This window comes from Mauremys reevesii, linkage group 2, assembly GCF_016161935.1.
Source record: "Mauremys reevesii isolate NIE-2019 linkage group 2, ASM1616193v1, whole genome shotgun sequence".
In the NCBI taxonomy this organism is placed as follows: Eukaryota; Metazoa; Chordata; order Testudines; family Geoemydidae; genus Mauremys; species Mauremys reevesii.
The window spans coordinates 149,533,049-149,553,038 of NC_052624.1; the positions used below are offsets into that span (position 1 = coordinate 149,533,049).

Consider the following 19,990-nt stretch of genomic DNA (forward strand, 5'->3'; position numbering starts at 1 on the left):
CCAACGCCGAACCATCACCTACATCTGGAATTGAAACACGGAGCTTGTTCAGATTGCATCTCAAAAAAGTGTAGACCTTTAGCAGCTAGGCTTGCCTTTAAACATGAACTGGTGTCCAAGAAGGACCACCATGTTGGGCAGCTGCTGAACCAATCTTTTGCTTTGCTGAATTATAATTTATTTTAGTCGAGCTGGTCAACATTTTTCCCACAGTTAAAAAAAACAAACAAAAAACCTTTTAAAAGACCTGTTTTCAATTAATTGTGAAGAGCTTTGAATTGAGTTTTTTTTTAAAATGGAAAAATGCTTAATTCAACCATATAACCCACTGAATGGTTTTACTGACTTAAAAAAAAAAGTCATGGTATAAAGAGCTATGACCAAGAGTACTTGTAGGATGGTGCCTTTACATTGTAGACTAGTGTCTTGGAGGAAATGGTGCAGTAACCTTGGGTCATTTTAAACTGGAGTGAAGAGGCACCAAGTATTATACTGTAAGGACCAATCTCGCATTATGCAGGCACCTGCACTAGACTAAGGGCTCTCAATCTCAAGGATGCTATCTCAAGAGGAATTCTAGAACTAACTTTCTGTATGGCTAGATCGGAGCCTGAAGCTATTTTTACTGATTTAACAGTGGTTAAGAGCAAGCAAGAGATTGAGAACCATTGGACAGATGAGCTGATAAAGAGCTTTAGAATCTCTTATCTCCATGATTCTCTTGTCTAATAATCCCTCACAGCGTATTTTAATATTTTCACACCACAGAAAAAAATTCATTTATTCTGGGATCAAGGAACATTCAAAGTTTCAAGTAATCCTCAGGTTTCTGGAGTTCTCTTCAAAAGCAATAAAAATGCAACAAAAAATCTGAAAAAAGTGTACTTTATCACTCTAACTAGAATTCAGGTATTAAAGAGAAAACAGCCAATCACAACATAGTACAGAAATCAAAATTAATTTAACCACGCAAAATAAATTAAAACATTAAATATTAACTTTTTCAGTGCAACATATACAGATGACAGAGTAACCATGACTAAAAAAAAGCTTCAGGTTGGTTATTTATAATAAACTTAGAGACTGAAAAAGGTTAAACCATTCAGCTGGAGGAAGTTTCCTAGAATTAAAGCTGATTTTATTATTAATAAAGATAATATATGTCTCAGATGAGCATGGTCCCTGCAATGACGTGGTATTTCTGTCCTAGTGCCATAAAATTTCAAGACTGAATAAATGTGTGATATTTTAAAAAAAATGAATAGCACTCTCATAGTAGGTTTTTTGGTAAAACTATCCAAAATGGGGGGAAAATATGCCAGTTACACGTTTCAGGCAATCTGTCAGACCATCAGGGACACTGGGTAAACGGCCCACATTATAGGGGCAAAAATGTTCCAAGAAGTGGGGTGATTTTCAAAAGGCACATGTGGAAGTTGGGTGCCCAACTAACTCTCACCGACCTTCTGTGGAAATTGGGCACCTATCCAGCCTTTGTGCCTTTAAAAATCCCCCTTCTCTCCCCCCCTCAATCACATTTATTGATCTTGACATGCCAGCTCCAAATGAGGTGTTTTTTTTTGCTGTAAATTATATAGACCCTAATTTTGCTGTTAAATCTGGATTAACCCCACTGATTTTAAAATGTCTCCCCCATGAACAGAGTTGCTCTGAATTCGCAGCAGTCTTACAGAGCGCAATCTAGGCCATGCTGTCTTTTTTGTACTTAAACACTCAGGCTGAAAGCTGGGCTACATGGAGGTAGAGGGCAAAACAATGGGGCCAGGATTTCATGTGCTGAGTCACCAGAAGTGCTCATCTTTCCAACGTTACATTCAACGAGACCCTTTTGTGACAATTCCAGATTGCCTTAGAACCACAGAGCTGAACCCCTGTGCCAATGAAGTCAACTGCAAAACTTCCATAGATTTCAGTGACAGCAAAGATTCAGCCTGTAGCTTTTTGTTTTCCTACCATCAAAAATCCACAATTTATTTGATCTCCTTGCTCTCCCTCTCCTTGCATTGCAACTTTACCAGTAAAGAAACAGTCAAGGAACAAGCATAATTTTAAATCTCTTATCCTGGAACAGTTTCAATTAATTTAAAGCCTGCAACACGGCACAGGATAGATTGTCTATACTTGTGTGTATGGAAAAGCCATTATGGGGAAAGAAAATGTAGCAGAGACATGCCTAGTGGAGTATCAGATACCTGTGTGTTAATGCCATCTTAACATGCGAAACATCCGAGTTGGGATGTTAAAGCAGCAGCCAGGCTTAAAACCATACTGCCATTAGGGATGGGTGAAGAGCATCAGAACGTCATCCACAAGGCAAATCTGACCCAGGCTTTTGAATGAATTCCTATGAACTTCTTGGGGTGCACCCAGCGCTAACGACAATACATCTTCCTGAGAAGGAACGTCCCTGGAAGATCTGAGGACAAGGTGGGGTGGTCAGAGAATTATAAGCCCAACCGTTAGTCACAAGAACCATCCCTCTGCTCATGTATGTTGGTACTGGTTGCAGGGTCCGGTCCTATGAAAGGAACAAGGCTTGTGAAATAAAGCATAGCAGCCCCCATGGGCACCTGCCTCAAGGCAGGAAGAGAAGTCTAAATAATTTAGGCTACAAGAAATCAATTCTTTAGTCTTATTCCCCATATAAAAAGCAAAGGAGAGAGGAAGAGCACTACCCTGCGGGTGCTGAGGGCTGGCCAGAGGCAACATAAGGGACTTGGCCTCTTGTGGAATTGGGACCTAAATGCACAGCTTCCATAAGACATTTTAATGCATTTTTTAAAAAAAATCATCAGCGTGCTAAAAAACACCATCCCCATTCCTCATGGCTGGAGCATTCGGCATGTTTTAAAGGTGAAAAGGGACACTAAAAATGAGGTTGAACTTTTCTTGGGAGCCCTATGTTAGACGTTAAAGCCTGTGTTCTAAGAGGCAGGGCTAAGCTATTTATACAACCCTTGTAATTATGACCATCGGCAACAACGCTTTAATATTAAGGGCTGAATTTGCCACCAAACAGAAATGGTCAGTGTACCACTGATATCAGTAGAATTTATGGCCACTTACGCCAGCAGGAAATTTGGCCCCAAGTTTCCTGAAGTGCTCAGAAACCAAGGACAGACCAATAGGGTCCCTCCCTACAAAAGAGATTTAAGGGATCTCAGATGGAGCAGAATTAAGCTGCTGCAGGACAGTTACATTGCACTTCAGTCCAGATATTTCTTCTCCAGTCGTTTTGAGTCAACAGAAGACAGGGCGCTCTAATGTTTTAGATGATATTGGAGAATTGTGGCTAATTCAGAAATTACTCCCCAATTCAGGAAAGCACTTAAGCACCTACTTTAAAAGTTTAAGCAGATGCTTAAGTGCTTTGCTGAGAAGGGCTGCTTTACAGAATCAGGACATTAGATGCGTTGGGTTTTTCCTCTTTGACAGACTCCTAGAATCATTGATGGAGTCACATGTACAGATCAGAAATTGACAAGACCACACCCCATGCTGCCACACCCTCAAGATGCAGGGCCTGCAGCTTCACTGCCAAAGGGAATAATCCATATCCACCTCTCAGACATAGATGCTGCTATTTTAAAATTAATTTTTCAAATCAGCTTTAAAAATAAATCAAAGAATTAAACTGAGTGTGTGTGGGGGGGAAATCCTGGGCGGAGATTGACGAAAGCCATCTTGGTTGAGGGTCAATCTACGTCCATAGGAAATCAAGGGGAGTGGACTCAATAGGTGTAGAATCAGGTTCATTGTAAGACTGCGTCAGACTCAGAGTCAAGGTGCAAGGTCCAGCAAAGGGTTTAAACATGCTGATCTCTCTCAGATCAGATTATGGAACAAACCATCACTCGTATCTATTTTGAAATTTCCTCTGGTGCCAGTCATTAGGTTGCTATATTATAGGAAACCAGAAGTTCATAAGATTGTCGTCTCTTTTAGGTAAGAGTTTGAAAATGAATAAGTAAGGCAGTTGTTTCCCATTTATCTTCTATAGAGAAACAAAATGTTGTTCCTATTATGGATCTGGGTTAAAGTTGCAAGCATTCCTCCCGTAACATTTTGCTTCTAAACAAAAAAGGGTGAAATTATGCTCTTCAATCATCAGGACAAACCTAGGGCCAAATTCTCCTGCTTACATCTGTTGGGAAATTTCACTGACATCAGTGGAGGGATAGGCCTTACCTATGCCCATAGAAGTGAATTTGGTTCTAGGACTGTATTTTGCCAGGCAAATCTGGAAGGAAACTTCAGATCATCATTCAGAAGAATATTTCACAGGTGGGACTGTCAAATTTGTTATCCAATTGCATCATGTACAGTGTGTGTTTATCTTCTCAGACTCAAAGACAGTCTAGGGGTGTGTAAACATTTACCTACAAGTTATAATCCATACTCCAGGGAATAGTCCCATTTACTTAAGGCGGCCTGATTCTGATCTCACTAGAGTAAACTAGGAGTAACCAATGGAGTTACATCAGTGTAAGCAAGATCAAAATCAGATCCCATTATCTTATTCACTTACATCTATTCCCATGTGGAAGGGTTTGCAGGATTGAGCCCTAGATTTCCTGCTGTCATAACATAGCAACTCCTAAAGTTTTCTGAACAGTCCCTAGTGAGCATAAAGAAATGCAAAAAAGCCACATGTCTAAGGGCCTCATCCAAACCCATTACAGACATTGGAAAGACTTGAATAAGCTTCGGATCAGGCTCTAAATGCCTAGATTTCCATCACCCCAATGGCCGCCAATGGTTATCTCCATGTCCCATTTTTTCAGCTTTCCAACACCACCAAAGACATTTAACCCCCAAACACATTTTTCTGCCTCAATAACTTGGAATATTTTCTGCCATCATGTTTAAAATGCAAAGGATTGCGGGGCTTGAACACATTCCCCACACCCATACACACACACTGGCTCGAGCGTTGCTATTTTTCTCTTGCAACTTGTCTCCTGATGAAGAGAAATTGAATATCATCAGAAAGGGACAGGATAACCCTGGGCCAGTCCACCTCGTCCTGTATTCCCCCCCAGATTTCATCTGGCAGGGTGAATGTCTCAATGGCAGCAGCAGCACAGGCAGACAGGATGTTCCTTCAAAAGGATTGGGTTCTCTCTTCTGAGAACAGAGACCTGCAACCGCTCCTCCCAACGAGTCAAATATGTAACAAATGCATGAACCAAAGACCCAGCCTTCAGGTACATTCCGTAAAGCCTCAAAGCAGGACCGATATGGACAGTGTTCTCATAAGTTATCTCCAACCTGAACTGTACACACTTTTTTCCAATCACTGGTGTCAAACCTACTCCCCAACACACAGATTGTCACATCTACATAAACATGAAGCTGACCCACGTGCAGTTCTCTTGTGGCCGAGTCTGAAGTCTCGTAAAACAGTCTTTAAGATTCCATGCTTGTGGAGATGTGGTCTACTCATTAGTTCATGGCTTCACATTGGATAGCCCCATGGAGATGGTGCCCTCGATTTGGCAAGGTTCTGAAAGCTCAGCATATAATACAGGATGCATATGAAGAGTCAAGGTAATGTAGCGTATGCTTGATATTAGTCCCCTCCAGAGCATTTTCTTCCGTGGAAAAATGTTCTTCTCTGGAATGGGGTAGGCCTCCTTTATTATACTGCAGTAGTACCATCTGGCCATGGCAATTAATATATTGGTCAAATCCAATTCTCCTTCAGACCACTGCAGAATAAAAAACATAAGGGTTAACCTACTTCTGTGGGAGCAAACGAGGGCATCATTTGGCTCTAGTCTAGCATCAGAAGGCAAGTGAGTCATAACGGCCATACTGGATCGGACCAATGGTCCATCTAGCCCAGTATCCTTTCTTCTGACAGTGACCAGTGCCAGGTGCTTCAGAGGGAATTAACAAAACAGGGCAATTTTGAGTGATCCAGCCCCTGTCCAGTTTCTGGCAGTCAGAGGTTTAGGGACACCCTGAACATTAGGACCGTCTTGGCCAATAACCATTGTTGGACCTGTCCTCCATGGTTAAACACATTAGAAATTCCATTACAGCAATAATCCAGAGGGGCTAAATAACTTATGATTTTGGGTGCCTAACTTATGGCATTTAACAGTCTGATTTTCAGAGGGTGGGTGCTTAGCACTTTCTGAAGATCAGGCTGCTTAATTTGAGCAACCAAAATCAGTCTGTCAGTCAAACTTGACTATGTAGGACAGGGGGTAGATAGCTTGTTTTTCCTTCTTGCTCATTCATAAAAGTTCACATTCAAATGACATTGCTATTTCACTGCCTGATCTATGGATAAGGGCTCCCCGTCTCATGAAGGAAGGCTAAAGCGCTCTCTCCTTCACCGTATGAAAAGTACAATCTCCACTACAATCTGTAGCACCTGATAAAGTCACAAACAGCTCAGGAGACAACTATATAAATCCAGGAGAAATAAAGGCACCTTAGCTGCCATTATAAATAGATCAAATAATCTAAAAGCAAAACTCTAACAATAAGAGGAGTACACGCTTTCTACATAATTCTCAGTCTCCTTCGTGAGTGCAATGAATAATTCAGGCTGACTAAGATAAATAATTAGAGCAGAGACAAAGAAAAACAGGAAAAGATCCAGAATAACCCTGGCCCCTGCCTAGACGGTATGTCATATGTCACCTTGAATTTATTGCAGTGTGTTGTGCAAAAAAACCTCCTACACTGACAAAGAATACGTTGTACCAAACTGCCAAAAGCACAGAAGACGTATTTTCAGAGATGCTAAAAAAGGTTGTGTGATTTATTCCAGTGTCATTGGAAATCTTTTGCAATCAATGCTCATTCAGTGCCACAAATGGGACTTGTCTACATGCAGATGTAGTAACCCTAAATAGACATGCCAAACGGTTTGTAAATCAATTTAAAAAAGGGTGTAAAAAAAATAAAAAATAAAAAAAATCACTCAGCATTCAAAAGATGCTTTACTATAAATTCAGGCGGTCTGTAAAAAGAGAGACTGAAAATATCCCCCTAAATATGCGATTTCCCAAAGGTTGGTTTGCTACCATTGCACATTTGAAATCTTCCCTCACTTATATAAGATAAGATTTACTAAATTTATTAGATTATATTACTTCTCACTCTTTATGTGCTTTACTATTTGCATTTCTCTCAGCAAGGGGTCTAAGCCAGTAACGCTTATTCACATGATCAGTCCCAATGGGGCCTGATTCAGTGTTACACCAATGCCATTTTACCATCACCTCCTTTTGATCCTTTGGGGATTAAACATCTTCATCTTTATGGCAACATTAAGATGCAGTGAAATAATTTCATTAGGCACTGAACCAGGACTCAGGTGACCTGGGTTTAACTCCCAGCTCTGTCACTAGTTTGATAGGTGACCTTGGGAAGTCGCTTCCCTCGCTCAGTGACTCAGTTTCCCTATGTGTAAAACTGATAAGGATATTGAAATCCTTTGCAAAAGAGCTTGGAGAGCTATGGATAAAAACTGCTATATAAGAGCTAGGTATCATCACCCTGCATCTTGGAAATGTCAGCTAAATTCACTTAAGAAGCAAAGTTGCTCAGCAGTTCTAACTTACCTGGTAAGTCAGCTTCCCCTATTTCCCCCCCGCCCCCCCAAAAAAGGTAGGAGTGCAATAAAAAAAATTAAATGCATGAAAGGTTGATCTCAAATGCATTCCAAAGGGTAAACAGGACCACTGTAATAGAGGATGCTGAAGGATGAAGTGTACCGATGCTCACACTATCTTATGTGATCTCCAAAAGGACCCCATTGATCCTGCTCCCATGACTGCCTACTGCAGATAGAACCCCCTGGTAGGTGTGTTACAGGTTGTAGGCCCGGCTTGAGTCATTAGACATGGGTGAGGCCTCATTTCTTGGGAGACAAGATTAGGGAGGTAAATGGAACAGGAGGTTGGGAACAGAATGTCCATGCTAAAACTAAGCTAGGTTAATGGGTCAATAAGATAAGAGACAATGTCTGTACTAGCTAAAATGAGGGGGGAACACCCAGGAAACAATTTACAATGGGCAAGATAAGCCTGGAATGTAAAGAGGAAGTCATACATGGACAGTGCGTGTCTAGAGCATGCTGTACAGGGATTGGTACCTCCGCAGTAGCCAAGCCAATCCCCCAAACAGTAAATACAACAGAATGTGTATATGTATATAAAAAGGAAGAGGTTTGGAGTGTAACTTTGGGTGTGTGGTACGCTCTATGCCCACCCCCTATGCTTGAATCCGATCAACTCAGCACAGCTTTGCTGTAGGCCAAATAAAGATACTCGAGTGACAAAATCTGGAGTCAGAGTTCTTGGGCAGCTGAATGGAAACAAAAAGGTCTCAGAGGGAATCCCAACACCGGCCCGCCTCCGTGCCTGATCCGCCTAGGATAGGAGTCTGTTGCAGTGCTAGGCAGCCTTGACTCTTTAGCTCAAAAGCTGTAGCAGCTCATGCTTTTAGCTGTAGAGGTCCCCGAGTCAAGTCCCGGGGTGTTGACCAAGATGGCGGCACCTTCCTTTGAAGAATCTGATAATGGCTACTGCCAGGCTTCATGCATCATCCATGGGTATGGAGAGATACAAATTAAATAATAATAGAAGAGGGATCATTTGGACTTTGCCTGCTACCGACGCCCGCTAAATGGAACTCAGCTCTGTAACAGGATCTCCATCTCCACGGCCAACCAATTAAACTATTGGAAGGAAGCCGTTGGTATGACAATTGTTCCTCCTACCTGTCTCTGAATGGCAACAGGAAGTTCCCCCCTTTAGGAGCCCGCTGGGCTTCTCGTGTCTACAGATGAAGGCTCGGCACCATTCACAATGTTTTCTTATCTGACAGCAGCTGAAATGCAATTAAGGGCAGGGGTGTTAGGACAGAGACAAGGCAAAGAGCTCGTGCACAACAATGAAGAGGTCTCTATTGTTCAGCAATAACCATCTCAAAACATATTGGGCTTAGTTCTGCTCTCAGCTACCCCAAAAAGCTCCATTGACTTTAGTGAAGATGCCAATGCAGACTGACAATAGAATGCGGTCCATCATACACAGCATTCACTTTGCTTAGCACCGAAATGCAATTTCCCCGCTGAGGGTGGGAAATGACAGGCGTTACTGCAGCACCAACAATGCTACACGAGAGTCTTGATGCAAGGACAAAGGAATTGCCTAATAATTGCAAAGCAACAGGGGAATTTAGATAGGCAAAAATGGGACAAACTCACCCCTGGTGTAGCTCCATTGATGCACAGGAATGAATTTAGATCTGGTTAGTTACCCGAGATCTGGCATTTGAACCAGACACTGGAGACTCAAAACTCTACTCTTAGGAAAAGTGCCATGAGATCTTTCAGGATCTAGTCTAGACAGGAAAAGACCTAGAAAGGAAGGACAGCCTGACGATGAAGGCACCGGTCCGTGACTCAGGAGATCAGGATTCAATTCCTACCTCTGCCAGAGACTCATTGTGTGATCTTAGATAAGCCACCTACTCTTGGTCTTTGGCCCCATCCAGGAAGGCACATAAGCATGTGCTTGATTTTTAGGATATGCTTAAATTCTCCCCTGAACCAGGGCCTTAGTTTCCCCATTTGTGAAATGGGGGTGATGAGAATACTTCTCTCTCACCTTTTATCTATCTAGATTGTAAGAAATTGACTAGCACTACACAGCTGTACAGTTCCTACCGCAGTGTGATCCTGATCTCATTTGGGGCCTCTGGGTGCAGATAAATAAACCACAAGTGCTCAGAAACTCTGGTTTAGAGCTCAGACAACCGGAAGGGATAAAAGCCCTCGAATTTGGAACAAATTCTACACAGCAGCCAACAGCACCAATTGATGTGCTGTTGAAAGATTTATTTACATTTATAAGTATATATCAGCTGTGAGAAAAGTGACAATTATGGCAAGACAAACACTGGTTTATTGCAGCTGTACCGACTGGTTTCTTCATTTGATCCCATCGTGAATGAAGAGTTAAGAGCTAACTGAAAGAAGAGTTAGGACATGCAGAGACTATGAAGCAATATGTCTCGTAACACAAGCCACTTGGGTTGGGAAATCAACCACAACAACACTTACCTATTCCTTTAAATTACACAGTGAAGACAGTATTGTTATCTTAACAGTATACGCATGTTGCAACACGAGTATATTGCCCACCTGCCCTTAGAATTAACATTGAAGTACTTTACATCAATAGGGATGAGCTGTTCTGTGCAACTCCAGTTATCCACAGAAATGGGCTGTCAAGAAGTGTGGGGGAGACAAGGCCCTGCACCCCCAGCTTCCTGCGATTCACCATGACTCTCAGCCAGCCAGTAAAGCAGAAGGTTTATTTAGACGACAGAAACAGTCCAAAACAGAGCTTGCAGGTACAGACAACAGGATCCCCCAAGTCAGGTCCATATTGGGGGCCAGGGATCCCAGACACCGGTCTGGGCTTCCCTCCCCTTCCCCAGCCAGCTCCAAATTGAAACTCTCCATCCCCTCCTCTGCCTTTGTCTCTTTCCCAGGCCAGGAGGTCACCTCATCTCTGTTCTCCAACACCTTCAGTTGGCACCTTTGCAGAGGAGGAGCCCAGGCCATCAGTTGCCAGGAGACAGGGCGTCAGCCATTCTCTGTGCAGACACCATCACACTGGCCCTCTTGGGCGCTGCAACAATCACACCCCCTTATCCCACCACATAGATACTTAAGAAATGCATAGGGGAAACTGAGGCACCCACACAGTATTCAGAGAGAACATTAAGAACAGTCCCACTTCATCACATGGGCATTCACACAAGTAATGTTTCCTGTATCACAATAGGAACCCAGAAAGCTTTCTACCCTCCAAGCGTGCCATGCAGCGGTCTGCATTTCCCCTGCAACAGTTCCATTCACTAGCACATTAAATGGAATAGCGAGCTTCATCTCATGCACTATTTCACGTGTTAGTCGTGGCATCAACTTTGGCTGGGGAAAAAACAAAATAAAAAAAAACAGAGGTCCAATCCTATTCAGGGGCTCAGCACCATGCAGGGTCAGGTCGTCAGCAGCTGCCATGAAAGCAATTTTCCACTGTCTACATGCATAGGGCCAGTTCAGAGAAGAATCTGAGGGAGTCTAGTTCATGTAACCTACAGCTTCTTCCAGTCCTGCAGTATAAAGTTACACAGTTTGGATGCCTTTATATCAGTAAATGGACATAACAGCCCCCCCCTTTTATACCTGTGAATTTGGCCCATATTTTGGTATGGAGTTAAGAACCTAACACCTAGTTTTTAAATTAGCTTTTCAGTTCCTCCATTTAAAGAGAGCCTTAGACGTCAGCAGGTTTTCAGACAGAATTTTTTCCCCGGCACTGCACTCAAACATCCTACCAGTAAACAACCATTATGAGGTTCAGATTATTCCGTGTATGAAATAGCCTGGGTCCATCCCTTCCTGATTCCCAATCGTGGCTCTGAAACAACTAAAGAAGCCACTTGAAAGAATTAAATGTGGGCTTCTAGTGGTGTTATATGGAACTGGGCTATATTAGCAGGAGTGTTGTAAGCAAAAAACAAGTAGTAATTCTTCTGCGCTACTCCGCTCTGATTAGGCCTCAACTGGAGTAGTGTGTCCAGTTCTGCACACCACACTTTGAGAAGGTGTGGACAAACTGGAGAAAGTCCAGAGGAGAGCAACAAAATTGATGAAAGGTCTAGAAAACATGACCTATGAGGAAGGATTGAAAAAAAAATGGGTTTGTTTAGTCTAGAGAAGAGAAGACTGAGGGGGAACCTGATAACAGTCTTCAGGAATGTAAAAGGTTGTTCTAAAGTAGAGGTGATACATTTTTCTCCTTAATCACTGAGGACAGGACAAGAAGCCACGGGCCTAAATTGCAACAAGGGAGATCTAGGTTAGACATTAGGAAAATTTTCCTAACTATCAGGGTGGTCGAGCACAGGAAAAAATGACCTAGGGGTGTTGTGGAATCTCCGTCACTGGAGGTTTTCAAGAACAGGTAGACAAGCAGGGATGGTCTAGAGAATACTTAGTCCTGTCTCGGTCCAGGGGACTGGACTAGACGACCTACCGAGGTTTCTTCCAGCCCCCCGTTTCTACGGGTCTGTAATGCATGGCAGAAGGGGACTTCGAGTCTGTGTGGATGCTTATGCACAGCTAAGATGCAGCAACAGAATCTCACCGAGACCCAGTCAAAGTAGTACGCTCGGCCACAACAGCACGTAACGCAGACTTACTGTATTAGTACACAAGCCACAATAAGGACGACGGATGCTACCACTGAAACCACCACCAAGGCAGTGATGGTTTGTTTCTTCTGATTGGCAGCTACCACTGCAAGGAGGTCTGCGTGTTCGCATCGTGTCCCGACGAACCCAGAATGGCAGCTGTGAGGAGAGGAGAGATGAGAATTAAAGAAAGTAGAAAAGCCCATGCGCACCAAAGAAATAATGATCCAGTCACTGGGGATTCTCAAGAGGCATTTGGCAGTCAGAGCCAATGAGAGTTAGGCACCTCAGTCCCCTAGCCAGAGAGTAAAGAGTGGGACAGTGACAGGCTAGCAATACTTCAAATGCCAATTAAGGGGTTGATCCTGCAGCCCTTACTCCCACCAAAGTCAAAATAAGTTGTACCTGATCAAAAACCTGCAAGGTAAAGCCCTGAGCACATACTAAGCCAGCAGCTCCTTGCAGCCCCCCCAGGCAAAGTTTTCAGGCCTCCAAAAGCCAGCTATTTAGGCTGGATTTTTAGAATGCCGAGCCCCTGCAAATACCCATTCAAGTCTTGGGACGTGCTGGAGGCACCACTGAAAAATCAGGCTAGTAACTTATGTCTACGCTGCAGTTTAAAAAACCCGTGGCTGGCCCTCGCCATCTGACTCAGCACTGAAATTAAACAGCCCCGCAGTCCGAGCCCTGCAAGTCAGTCAGCTGGTGTGGGCCAGCCATGGGTGTCTAACTGCAGTGTAGACAGACTCTTAGGTAACTAAATATGGATTTAGGAGCCTAACTTTTGGCACCCAGGTTTGATCTTTCCCCCCTTTGTGCCATGAAGGGCAAGGGAAGGTGGGTACTCCATTCTCTCTGAAAATTCCAGCCCATGTTGTTTCCTTAGAGGTAACGTGCGACTCCAAAGATAATGCAATAAGTTGTGTGTCAGTTCTCATCCCAAGGGAAATGCAATGGACACTGTACAGTTACATAGGCCTGCTGCCCTGACGAACAGTGGATCACTTCTCTTCCGTTTCACTTGTGCTCACACAAGCAAAAAACACTTACACACATGCTGGCTTCTCCTCTTGCACCAGAAACCTGCAGGTCCCGTGGAAGCAGAACTGACTGTGGGAGTCGGGACAGTCGTTAAAATGGGATCGGACTGCGGCAGCCACTGGGGGACCTAGATGGGGTGAACAAACAAAGATACATTTTTAACTTCATGTGTAACCCACACACCTTCGGGGTGTGGTGTCCTGTCCCATCTAGTGGCACCAAGACCACTTAGAGAGAGTTCAATAAGTTTGCTCTACAGCCTTAGCTAAGAACCAGTTGGCTTTTAGCTCATGCAGTAGAGGCTCATGCACTAAGCTCCAGAGGCCCCAGGTTCAATCCTTCCCACCGATGACCAGGGTCTCTCGACGGAACACATGCATTAGCCAAGTCTGAGACGATTCTCTGCCCACAGGGTTGCGCTCAGCCATGGTTTAGATTTTGCATGATGCAGAGTTTCCAGGGTACAGCACACAAATGTTCATAACTCCCATAGTAAAGCCCTAAAGAGTTCACTAGAAAAGCATTAACCTCTTTAGAGGGGTTTTTCCCCCAAAAACCACCCTCTAAAATTTAGATAGATAATTGTATCCCTGCCACAGAATTCCACCAGATAGGTTTTCTGAACCATAGTGGTGTTCTCCTTTTCTATTAAGCACTGAAGAGCCATTTTTGTAGAACCCTCTTGGTTTTGCTAGACATATTCAAAGCTGCCCAAAAAAGATTTAAATACCAGATTCCTGTTAGCATTAATGGAAACTGGACACCCAAATCCTTTAGGTGGCTTAAAATAATCCCAGCATCTCTCTAATCAATTCTCCCATATAGGCAGGGCCCTTATTACTAGGATGTTTTATTTCTATTACTGTAGCATCTAGGGCTCCTAGTAACAGATCAGGATTGCATTGTGCATGGTACTGTACAAACAGACTCATCCATTGTGATTTGAGCTCTAAGATTAGCGTAATGCGGGTGAGGGGAAGGGTAGGCAGGAGGGAGGGGCCACAGAATGAGGGAGGGGCCACAGAAACCAGGATGCGCAACTGGCAGCACCAGAGTTTGAAATCTTTCATGGAGCCACAAGAAAGATGCAGGATGGAGCAGGGTAAGGTTCCCCCATTCCGCCCTGCCAAGGTGCTTCAAGTCTGTCTTGGAAGAACCACCTCTGGGATGAGAGGAGAATTCAATCTCCATGGCCCAGACAGTTCTTGCCCTCTCTGTTGAGGCTGCCAACAGAGGGTGTGTTTTAGCAACAGTTTGGTGGTTGTTCTCCCTGATGGATGCTTGCCCACGGAGAACTAGACTAAGTTTCCCCCATCTTATTTCACACAGGCCACCGTATCACTCGAGTAACATTTGGGCACTGCTAGGCTGGTCTGAGTGGGTGACTTGGAGAACAGAGCCCTTTGTTTCTATTTACCAATCCCTTAAGCCAACAAGACACCCTCCTCCACAGATTCCTAGAAACCTGGAGGAAGGGAAGAGTTCTGTAGGAGAAGAGCAAATTCCATTTCCCCTTCCAGAGAAGCCTCGCTAATACCACTGCAGGATTGAGATTTTTAAATACCTGCCATTCAGACTGGTGTAGATGGGACAAAGAAACTGCATCTGTTGACACCAAGTGTGAATTTGGCCCAGAAGCTGTAATGAGAGCGATCGAGACTGCAGGCTGAGAAAAGTTGGGAGAGCCCAAAGGGAAAGGAGATTATCCACTGAACGGGGTCTGGATTTGTTCTTCCAACCCTATGAAATCAGAGGCAAGCAGCAGATATGTTTAAGGGGCCCATAGTGGATCATTTCTGATACACTCACAAAATAAGCCTTTGTGGCACTAGAAGAATTTAGTAAACAGCTTAAAGCTTAAAATTCTTAGCCTGGATGAGGTTGATGAATAATCAAGGACTCGTGCTTAGAGGACTTGCCAAAGATTCACTGCACTCTTCCATTTGTCTTCTTGTTACGAAAGCACCACCACCACAAGAGCGTGTCACAGAGATGTTCTAGCTAGATAGAAAACACTCACAAGAAAGGGGATCTGCTTTAAAAGAGACCTCTTCCACCAAGCGTGACAAGCACAGCCAACACAGTGCTGGCAATTCTATATAATGAAACATTGTGAAGTCAAGTCTCAGCAGTAAGGCCAAAGCAGAGCAGAGGAAGAGAAGTGGGACAAGAATCCATCGGAGAACACAAATTCCCCCCCCAACTGCTACTCTGTTTTCCATTTTGTCTTGTGCTGTTTTCAATTATCGTTCACAGCCGATACGGAAAACCAATATCCTGCTTTTGGATTAGCCCTCGTAGAAAGCACATCCGATCTCCGTTGTTTCAAAGCCCCCCTTCGGTTTCCTGTTTCCACACATTTCTGTCGGGCATGGTAATTAAATCCACATCTCACAAAAGCTCCGGGTCCCAGGGAGATTTTAAACCAGTTTGAGTGTTAATCAGTGATATTGCGGGGGCGGGGAAAAAAGGCTTTGTTCAAATCATGTATTCACATGAGGTGGCAGCAGGCAGCCTGGTTTGGTACTTGAGCAGCAGTTGGCCAGTATTGCCATGTGGGAAACACTGATCAGATTTCCAGCCCAGATTGTCTCATGACACAGGTTACAAGTTCTCCATAGATTTTAAAGCCGGAAGGGGACAATACGATCATCTTGTCTGACTTCCTGTATAACATCCCTCAGAATTCCAGCTCGTAACTCCTTCACTGAGCCCTGGGGAGGAGTCAGCCAAGAAGCAGGAGTGACGGCTTCAACCCCACTTTTAGGGAAGGAGCATCCCCATCACAAAATAAACCCCCATCACTGAGGAAGGCGCCATTGATAACTCCACTGTTACTAGTAGCCAGTACTGTGATAGCCGATTTTCTCGAAAGGGACAGATTTCCCCCAACTTTACTGGCATGGAGAAAAACCCTTTAGATGGGAAGTGAACAAAGAGGCCAGCCAGCCTCATATCAGGCTCGAGTAGATGGCAAGCAGCTGTCAGACAATTTTCAGAATCTGAATACGTACAGATAAGAGGTTGATAAAACACAAATGGGCCTTAAACTACATACAGATTAGGACAGAGATTGGTTAATAGGGGTATGCAAAGGTCATGTAAGGTAACAATGATAAAATAGGATTTTCTTTAAAAAAATGCAACCCCCTAATTGGCAGGCAAAGGAATGAATGGGCCACTGTACCGGACTTTTCAGAAGCAGCCCCACACAATCAGAGGGAAGGAACATTAGATTGTAAGTTTTTTCAGAGCAGGGACTGCCTTTTTGTTCTGTTTGTACAGCGCCTAGCGCAGTGGAGTCGTCTAGGATTAAGGCTGCAAGGCACTGCCATAATACACATACAATAATAATTGGCATGGAATGGCAAGAGTGAAGCTTACAATGCTTAGTCCTGCCATGAGCACAGGGGACCTGACTAGATGACCTCTTGAGATCCCTTCCGGTCCTATGATTCTATGAATGGCCTGGACCATGCTGTAACCGTTCTTTGGATAAATGGAGGACTTTAGAGCCATCAATCCATCAGCTTTCGCCAACAAGCAATTCACTGAGCAGCAAGCAGCACAAATGGGCTTCTGAATGGAGTCTGGCCTGGCCTCTTTTAGCTAAAAGAGCAGTGGCTGTGATAAAAAACTGTCCCCCTTCTCACGGCCCAGGCAGAACGGAAGCCTGGCTGTTTCTAATAAGGGTTCAGAGACATACACACACCCCGACCCGCCAGGAACATCTGAATAGGGAACTGAAACTTCAGAAAAGGAACATGAACATTGGTTAAGGTGGTCAGAAATTTTCCAGTGGAATGTGTGTCTGAAAGTGCGGACTTGTTGGAAGCAGAACTTTTGTGGAAGTCTTTTTATTTTATTATTAAAGTGTCTGCAAGAAAAATTGAGGGGAGGGAGCTTTTTTTAAGGTTGAAACAGAAAGTTTTGATTTTCCAAGTTAATTTTTTTAAACTCTAGTATAAAATGAAAACAGAATGAAAATGTTTGATTTTTATCTAAGTGAAATGTTTTAACTGACCTGAACACACTTTTTAAAAATTTCAGTTCATGGGACTATTTCAAAAATTGTTTTTAAATCCAGTTCAGAATAAAACAAAATTTTGAAATCAGGGATTTCCTTGCAGAACAAAATAGCCAGTTCCTTCCCAGCTGTGCTCATTACACACTTTTATTATTGTTATTTGTATTAGAATCATAGAAGATGAGGGTTGGAAGAGACCTCAGGAAGTCATCTAGTCCAACCCCCTACTCAAAGCAGGACCAACCCCAACTAAATCAACCAACACCAACTAAATCACCATAGCACTTCTCTTCCCCTCAAAAGGATGAGAGGTTAAATAGACTCTCAATCAGCAGAACACTTAACAGAAGGTTTCAGAGTAGCAGCCGTGTTAGTCTGTATCCGCAATAAAAAACAGGAGTACTTGTGGCACCTTAAAGACTAACAAATTTATTTAAGCATGAGCTTTCGTGAGCTAAAGCTCACTTCTTCAGAAGGTTGGCTTTGTTGAAATCTCCACTGTGGCCTGGATTCTTCTGAAATGACTAGCAGTCTATTACAACAGGGCACTAGGTTTTTAAGATATGTGACCCTAAAAAAGCAGCACAAGCATCCTTTGCAGTTTGGATGCTTCTCTGAAGTTCATCTAGGCTTAGGGTGACCAGATAGCAACTGTGAGAAAATGGGACAGGGGGTGGGGAGGTAATAGCTGCCTATATAAGAAAAAGTCCCAAAACACAGGACTGTCCCATTAAAAATGGGACATCTGGTGACCCTATCTAGGCTAATCAATCTGTCATGCTTCTTTTCAGTCAGATGATAAACCACTGGAATGAGATGTTTAAAACAAATCTTGTCCTCTTCTACAGTGTTCTCCACCTAGACATCTCACGAAACACGGTTCAATTAAAAAAGTGAAGAAAAATTATTTTCATTTAAAAAGGTGTGGAAGAGGCAAAGGGGGGGGCATATCCTCAGCTGATGTAACATAGCTCCATTGAAACACCAACATCAAAGGCTTTAAATTGAGTTATGCCAGCTGTGGATCTGTCCTCGAGTTTAGAAAATTCTAAGCTGTAAGGTGCCTATTTCCTTTAGGTGCCAAGTGAATCAATGGGGACTGTGGGTTCTCAGCTCCTCTAAATCAGTCCCAAAATGTCAAGTTCGCCAGCCAAAATTAGTAGGCCTACATTTTCACGAGTGGCCAAGTCACTTGCTGTAGATCACACTGAAAGTTTGAGGCAGAGCTGGGAATAGATTGTCCCCTCCACTCTGTTCTCCCTGCATTACCCACAAGGCCCTCCCATCTCCTTTGATAGTAGCATCCTGGTTTAGCAAAATTCAGGACAGGCAATGCAGACCCGGATGCCATTTTACACTGATCCCCTCAAAGGGGTGGGAGAATTAGCGGGTCCAGTTTTAAGCCATCTCCATCAACCCCCTTAATGATGAGCCACATTGCACATGGAGTTTAAATGTAACCTCCCTCCTCCAAACAAAACTCCAGGACATCTACTCTTGTGTGCAACGGCAGCCAGAAAGAAGCAGTCCCTGCCGGGACACCTTTCACCAAATGGGCCTTTAACTTCTTTGTAAGAAAGAATGACTGAGGGCATCTTCTGTTTACGACCTTGCCTCAAGAAGCGGCACCAACTAGTATTGTTGTTCCAGCCCACATCAAAGGGCTAAGACTTCCCTTTTGTTCCTCCGAACCAGAGAGCTTTTCCCATCCCAATTACAATCCCTTGGGGACCATCCATAGACCAGCCATTTAATCTTCTATTTTAGCTTCACCGGCTTTGCACCATAACAGTCTCCCCATGAGCATTCACTGACCATCTGCTTCAGGATTCCTTTGAACTGTGTTGCAGGCTGGTAGTGCCGAGTGGTGGAACAAGACCCTGCTGAAATGCTCGTCTACATCTTTCAGATGGTATTCCACAGATAGTTGCCACATGCCTTTGTGGGCACTGATGGGGATAAGACTCATGTACTGGCCTTGGGAAAGCAAGACTGACAATGGTCTAATGTGTTGCTCGGATGTGCTTAAAGCCAGCACTGCCAGTACAGTTTCAGAGTCTGATTCCAGAAACATGAGGCTAGCAAGGAGACCGCTTTTTAGAGTGTCAGGAAATGCTCCCATTTTAACCAGTTCAAACAGCTGTGGATGCAGAAAGACATGCAAGCGTGTGGTGATGCTTTTCTAAATCCCCACCACTGGGGAATGTTTTATGCAAAAAGCATTCTAGTTAACTGCAAGACAAGATTTTTCAAACTTTTGAAAAGATAAAAAAAAATCACTGAATATAAACCTTCCAAGATAATATAATTGGTATAATATGTACATCATCCCAGCTCCAACCCATCATCTGTCTTTCTCCTGATCCCCTTTGCTTGTCTAGTACCAGCCTTTTTATTTAAGTACAAAGGCAATGAAAGAGACATTTCCCCCTCCCCCCAGCTCTCCTGTAAAGGATTTCGGGATGCACCTTGTAAAATGGACTCTCTTAAAAGAGAAAGTCCTAATTCTGCCATCTATGCAGGGAGACCTATATTTCTGTGCAATGCTCCATTACTTCACTGGGACCCCAGGCAACTGTCTGGATCCACCAGTGCAATTCTGACTGTAGGATGGAAGAGACCATCTGCATTGGTTTTATTGACCAAGTTCCAGATTGGTAGCCATAAAAC

At 43.6% G+C, this 19,990-nt stretch overlaps 1 protein-coding gene across 1 annotated transcript in view; it reads right to left on the reverse strand.

Moving 5' to 3' along the window:
- Positions 1–867: 867 nt before the first annotated feature.
- TGFA (transforming growth factor alpha) overlaps positions 868–19,990 on the reverse strand; it is a 46,310-nt gene continuing 27,187 nt past the window's right edge. Inside the window, exons 3-6 of the mRNA XM_039526873.1 lie at positions 13,303–13,420; positions 12,262–12,411; positions 8,765–8,874; positions 868–5,732 (exon numbers count right to left, since the gene is read on the reverse strand). Coding sequence (XP_039382807.1) covers positions 5,725–5,732; positions 8,765–8,874; positions 12,262–12,411; positions 13,303–13,420 — 386 coding nt within the window. The 3' untranslated portion in view covers positions 868–5,724. The remainder of the gene's footprint in view (positions 5,733–8,764; positions 8,875–12,261; positions 12,412–13,302; positions 13,421–19,990) is intronic.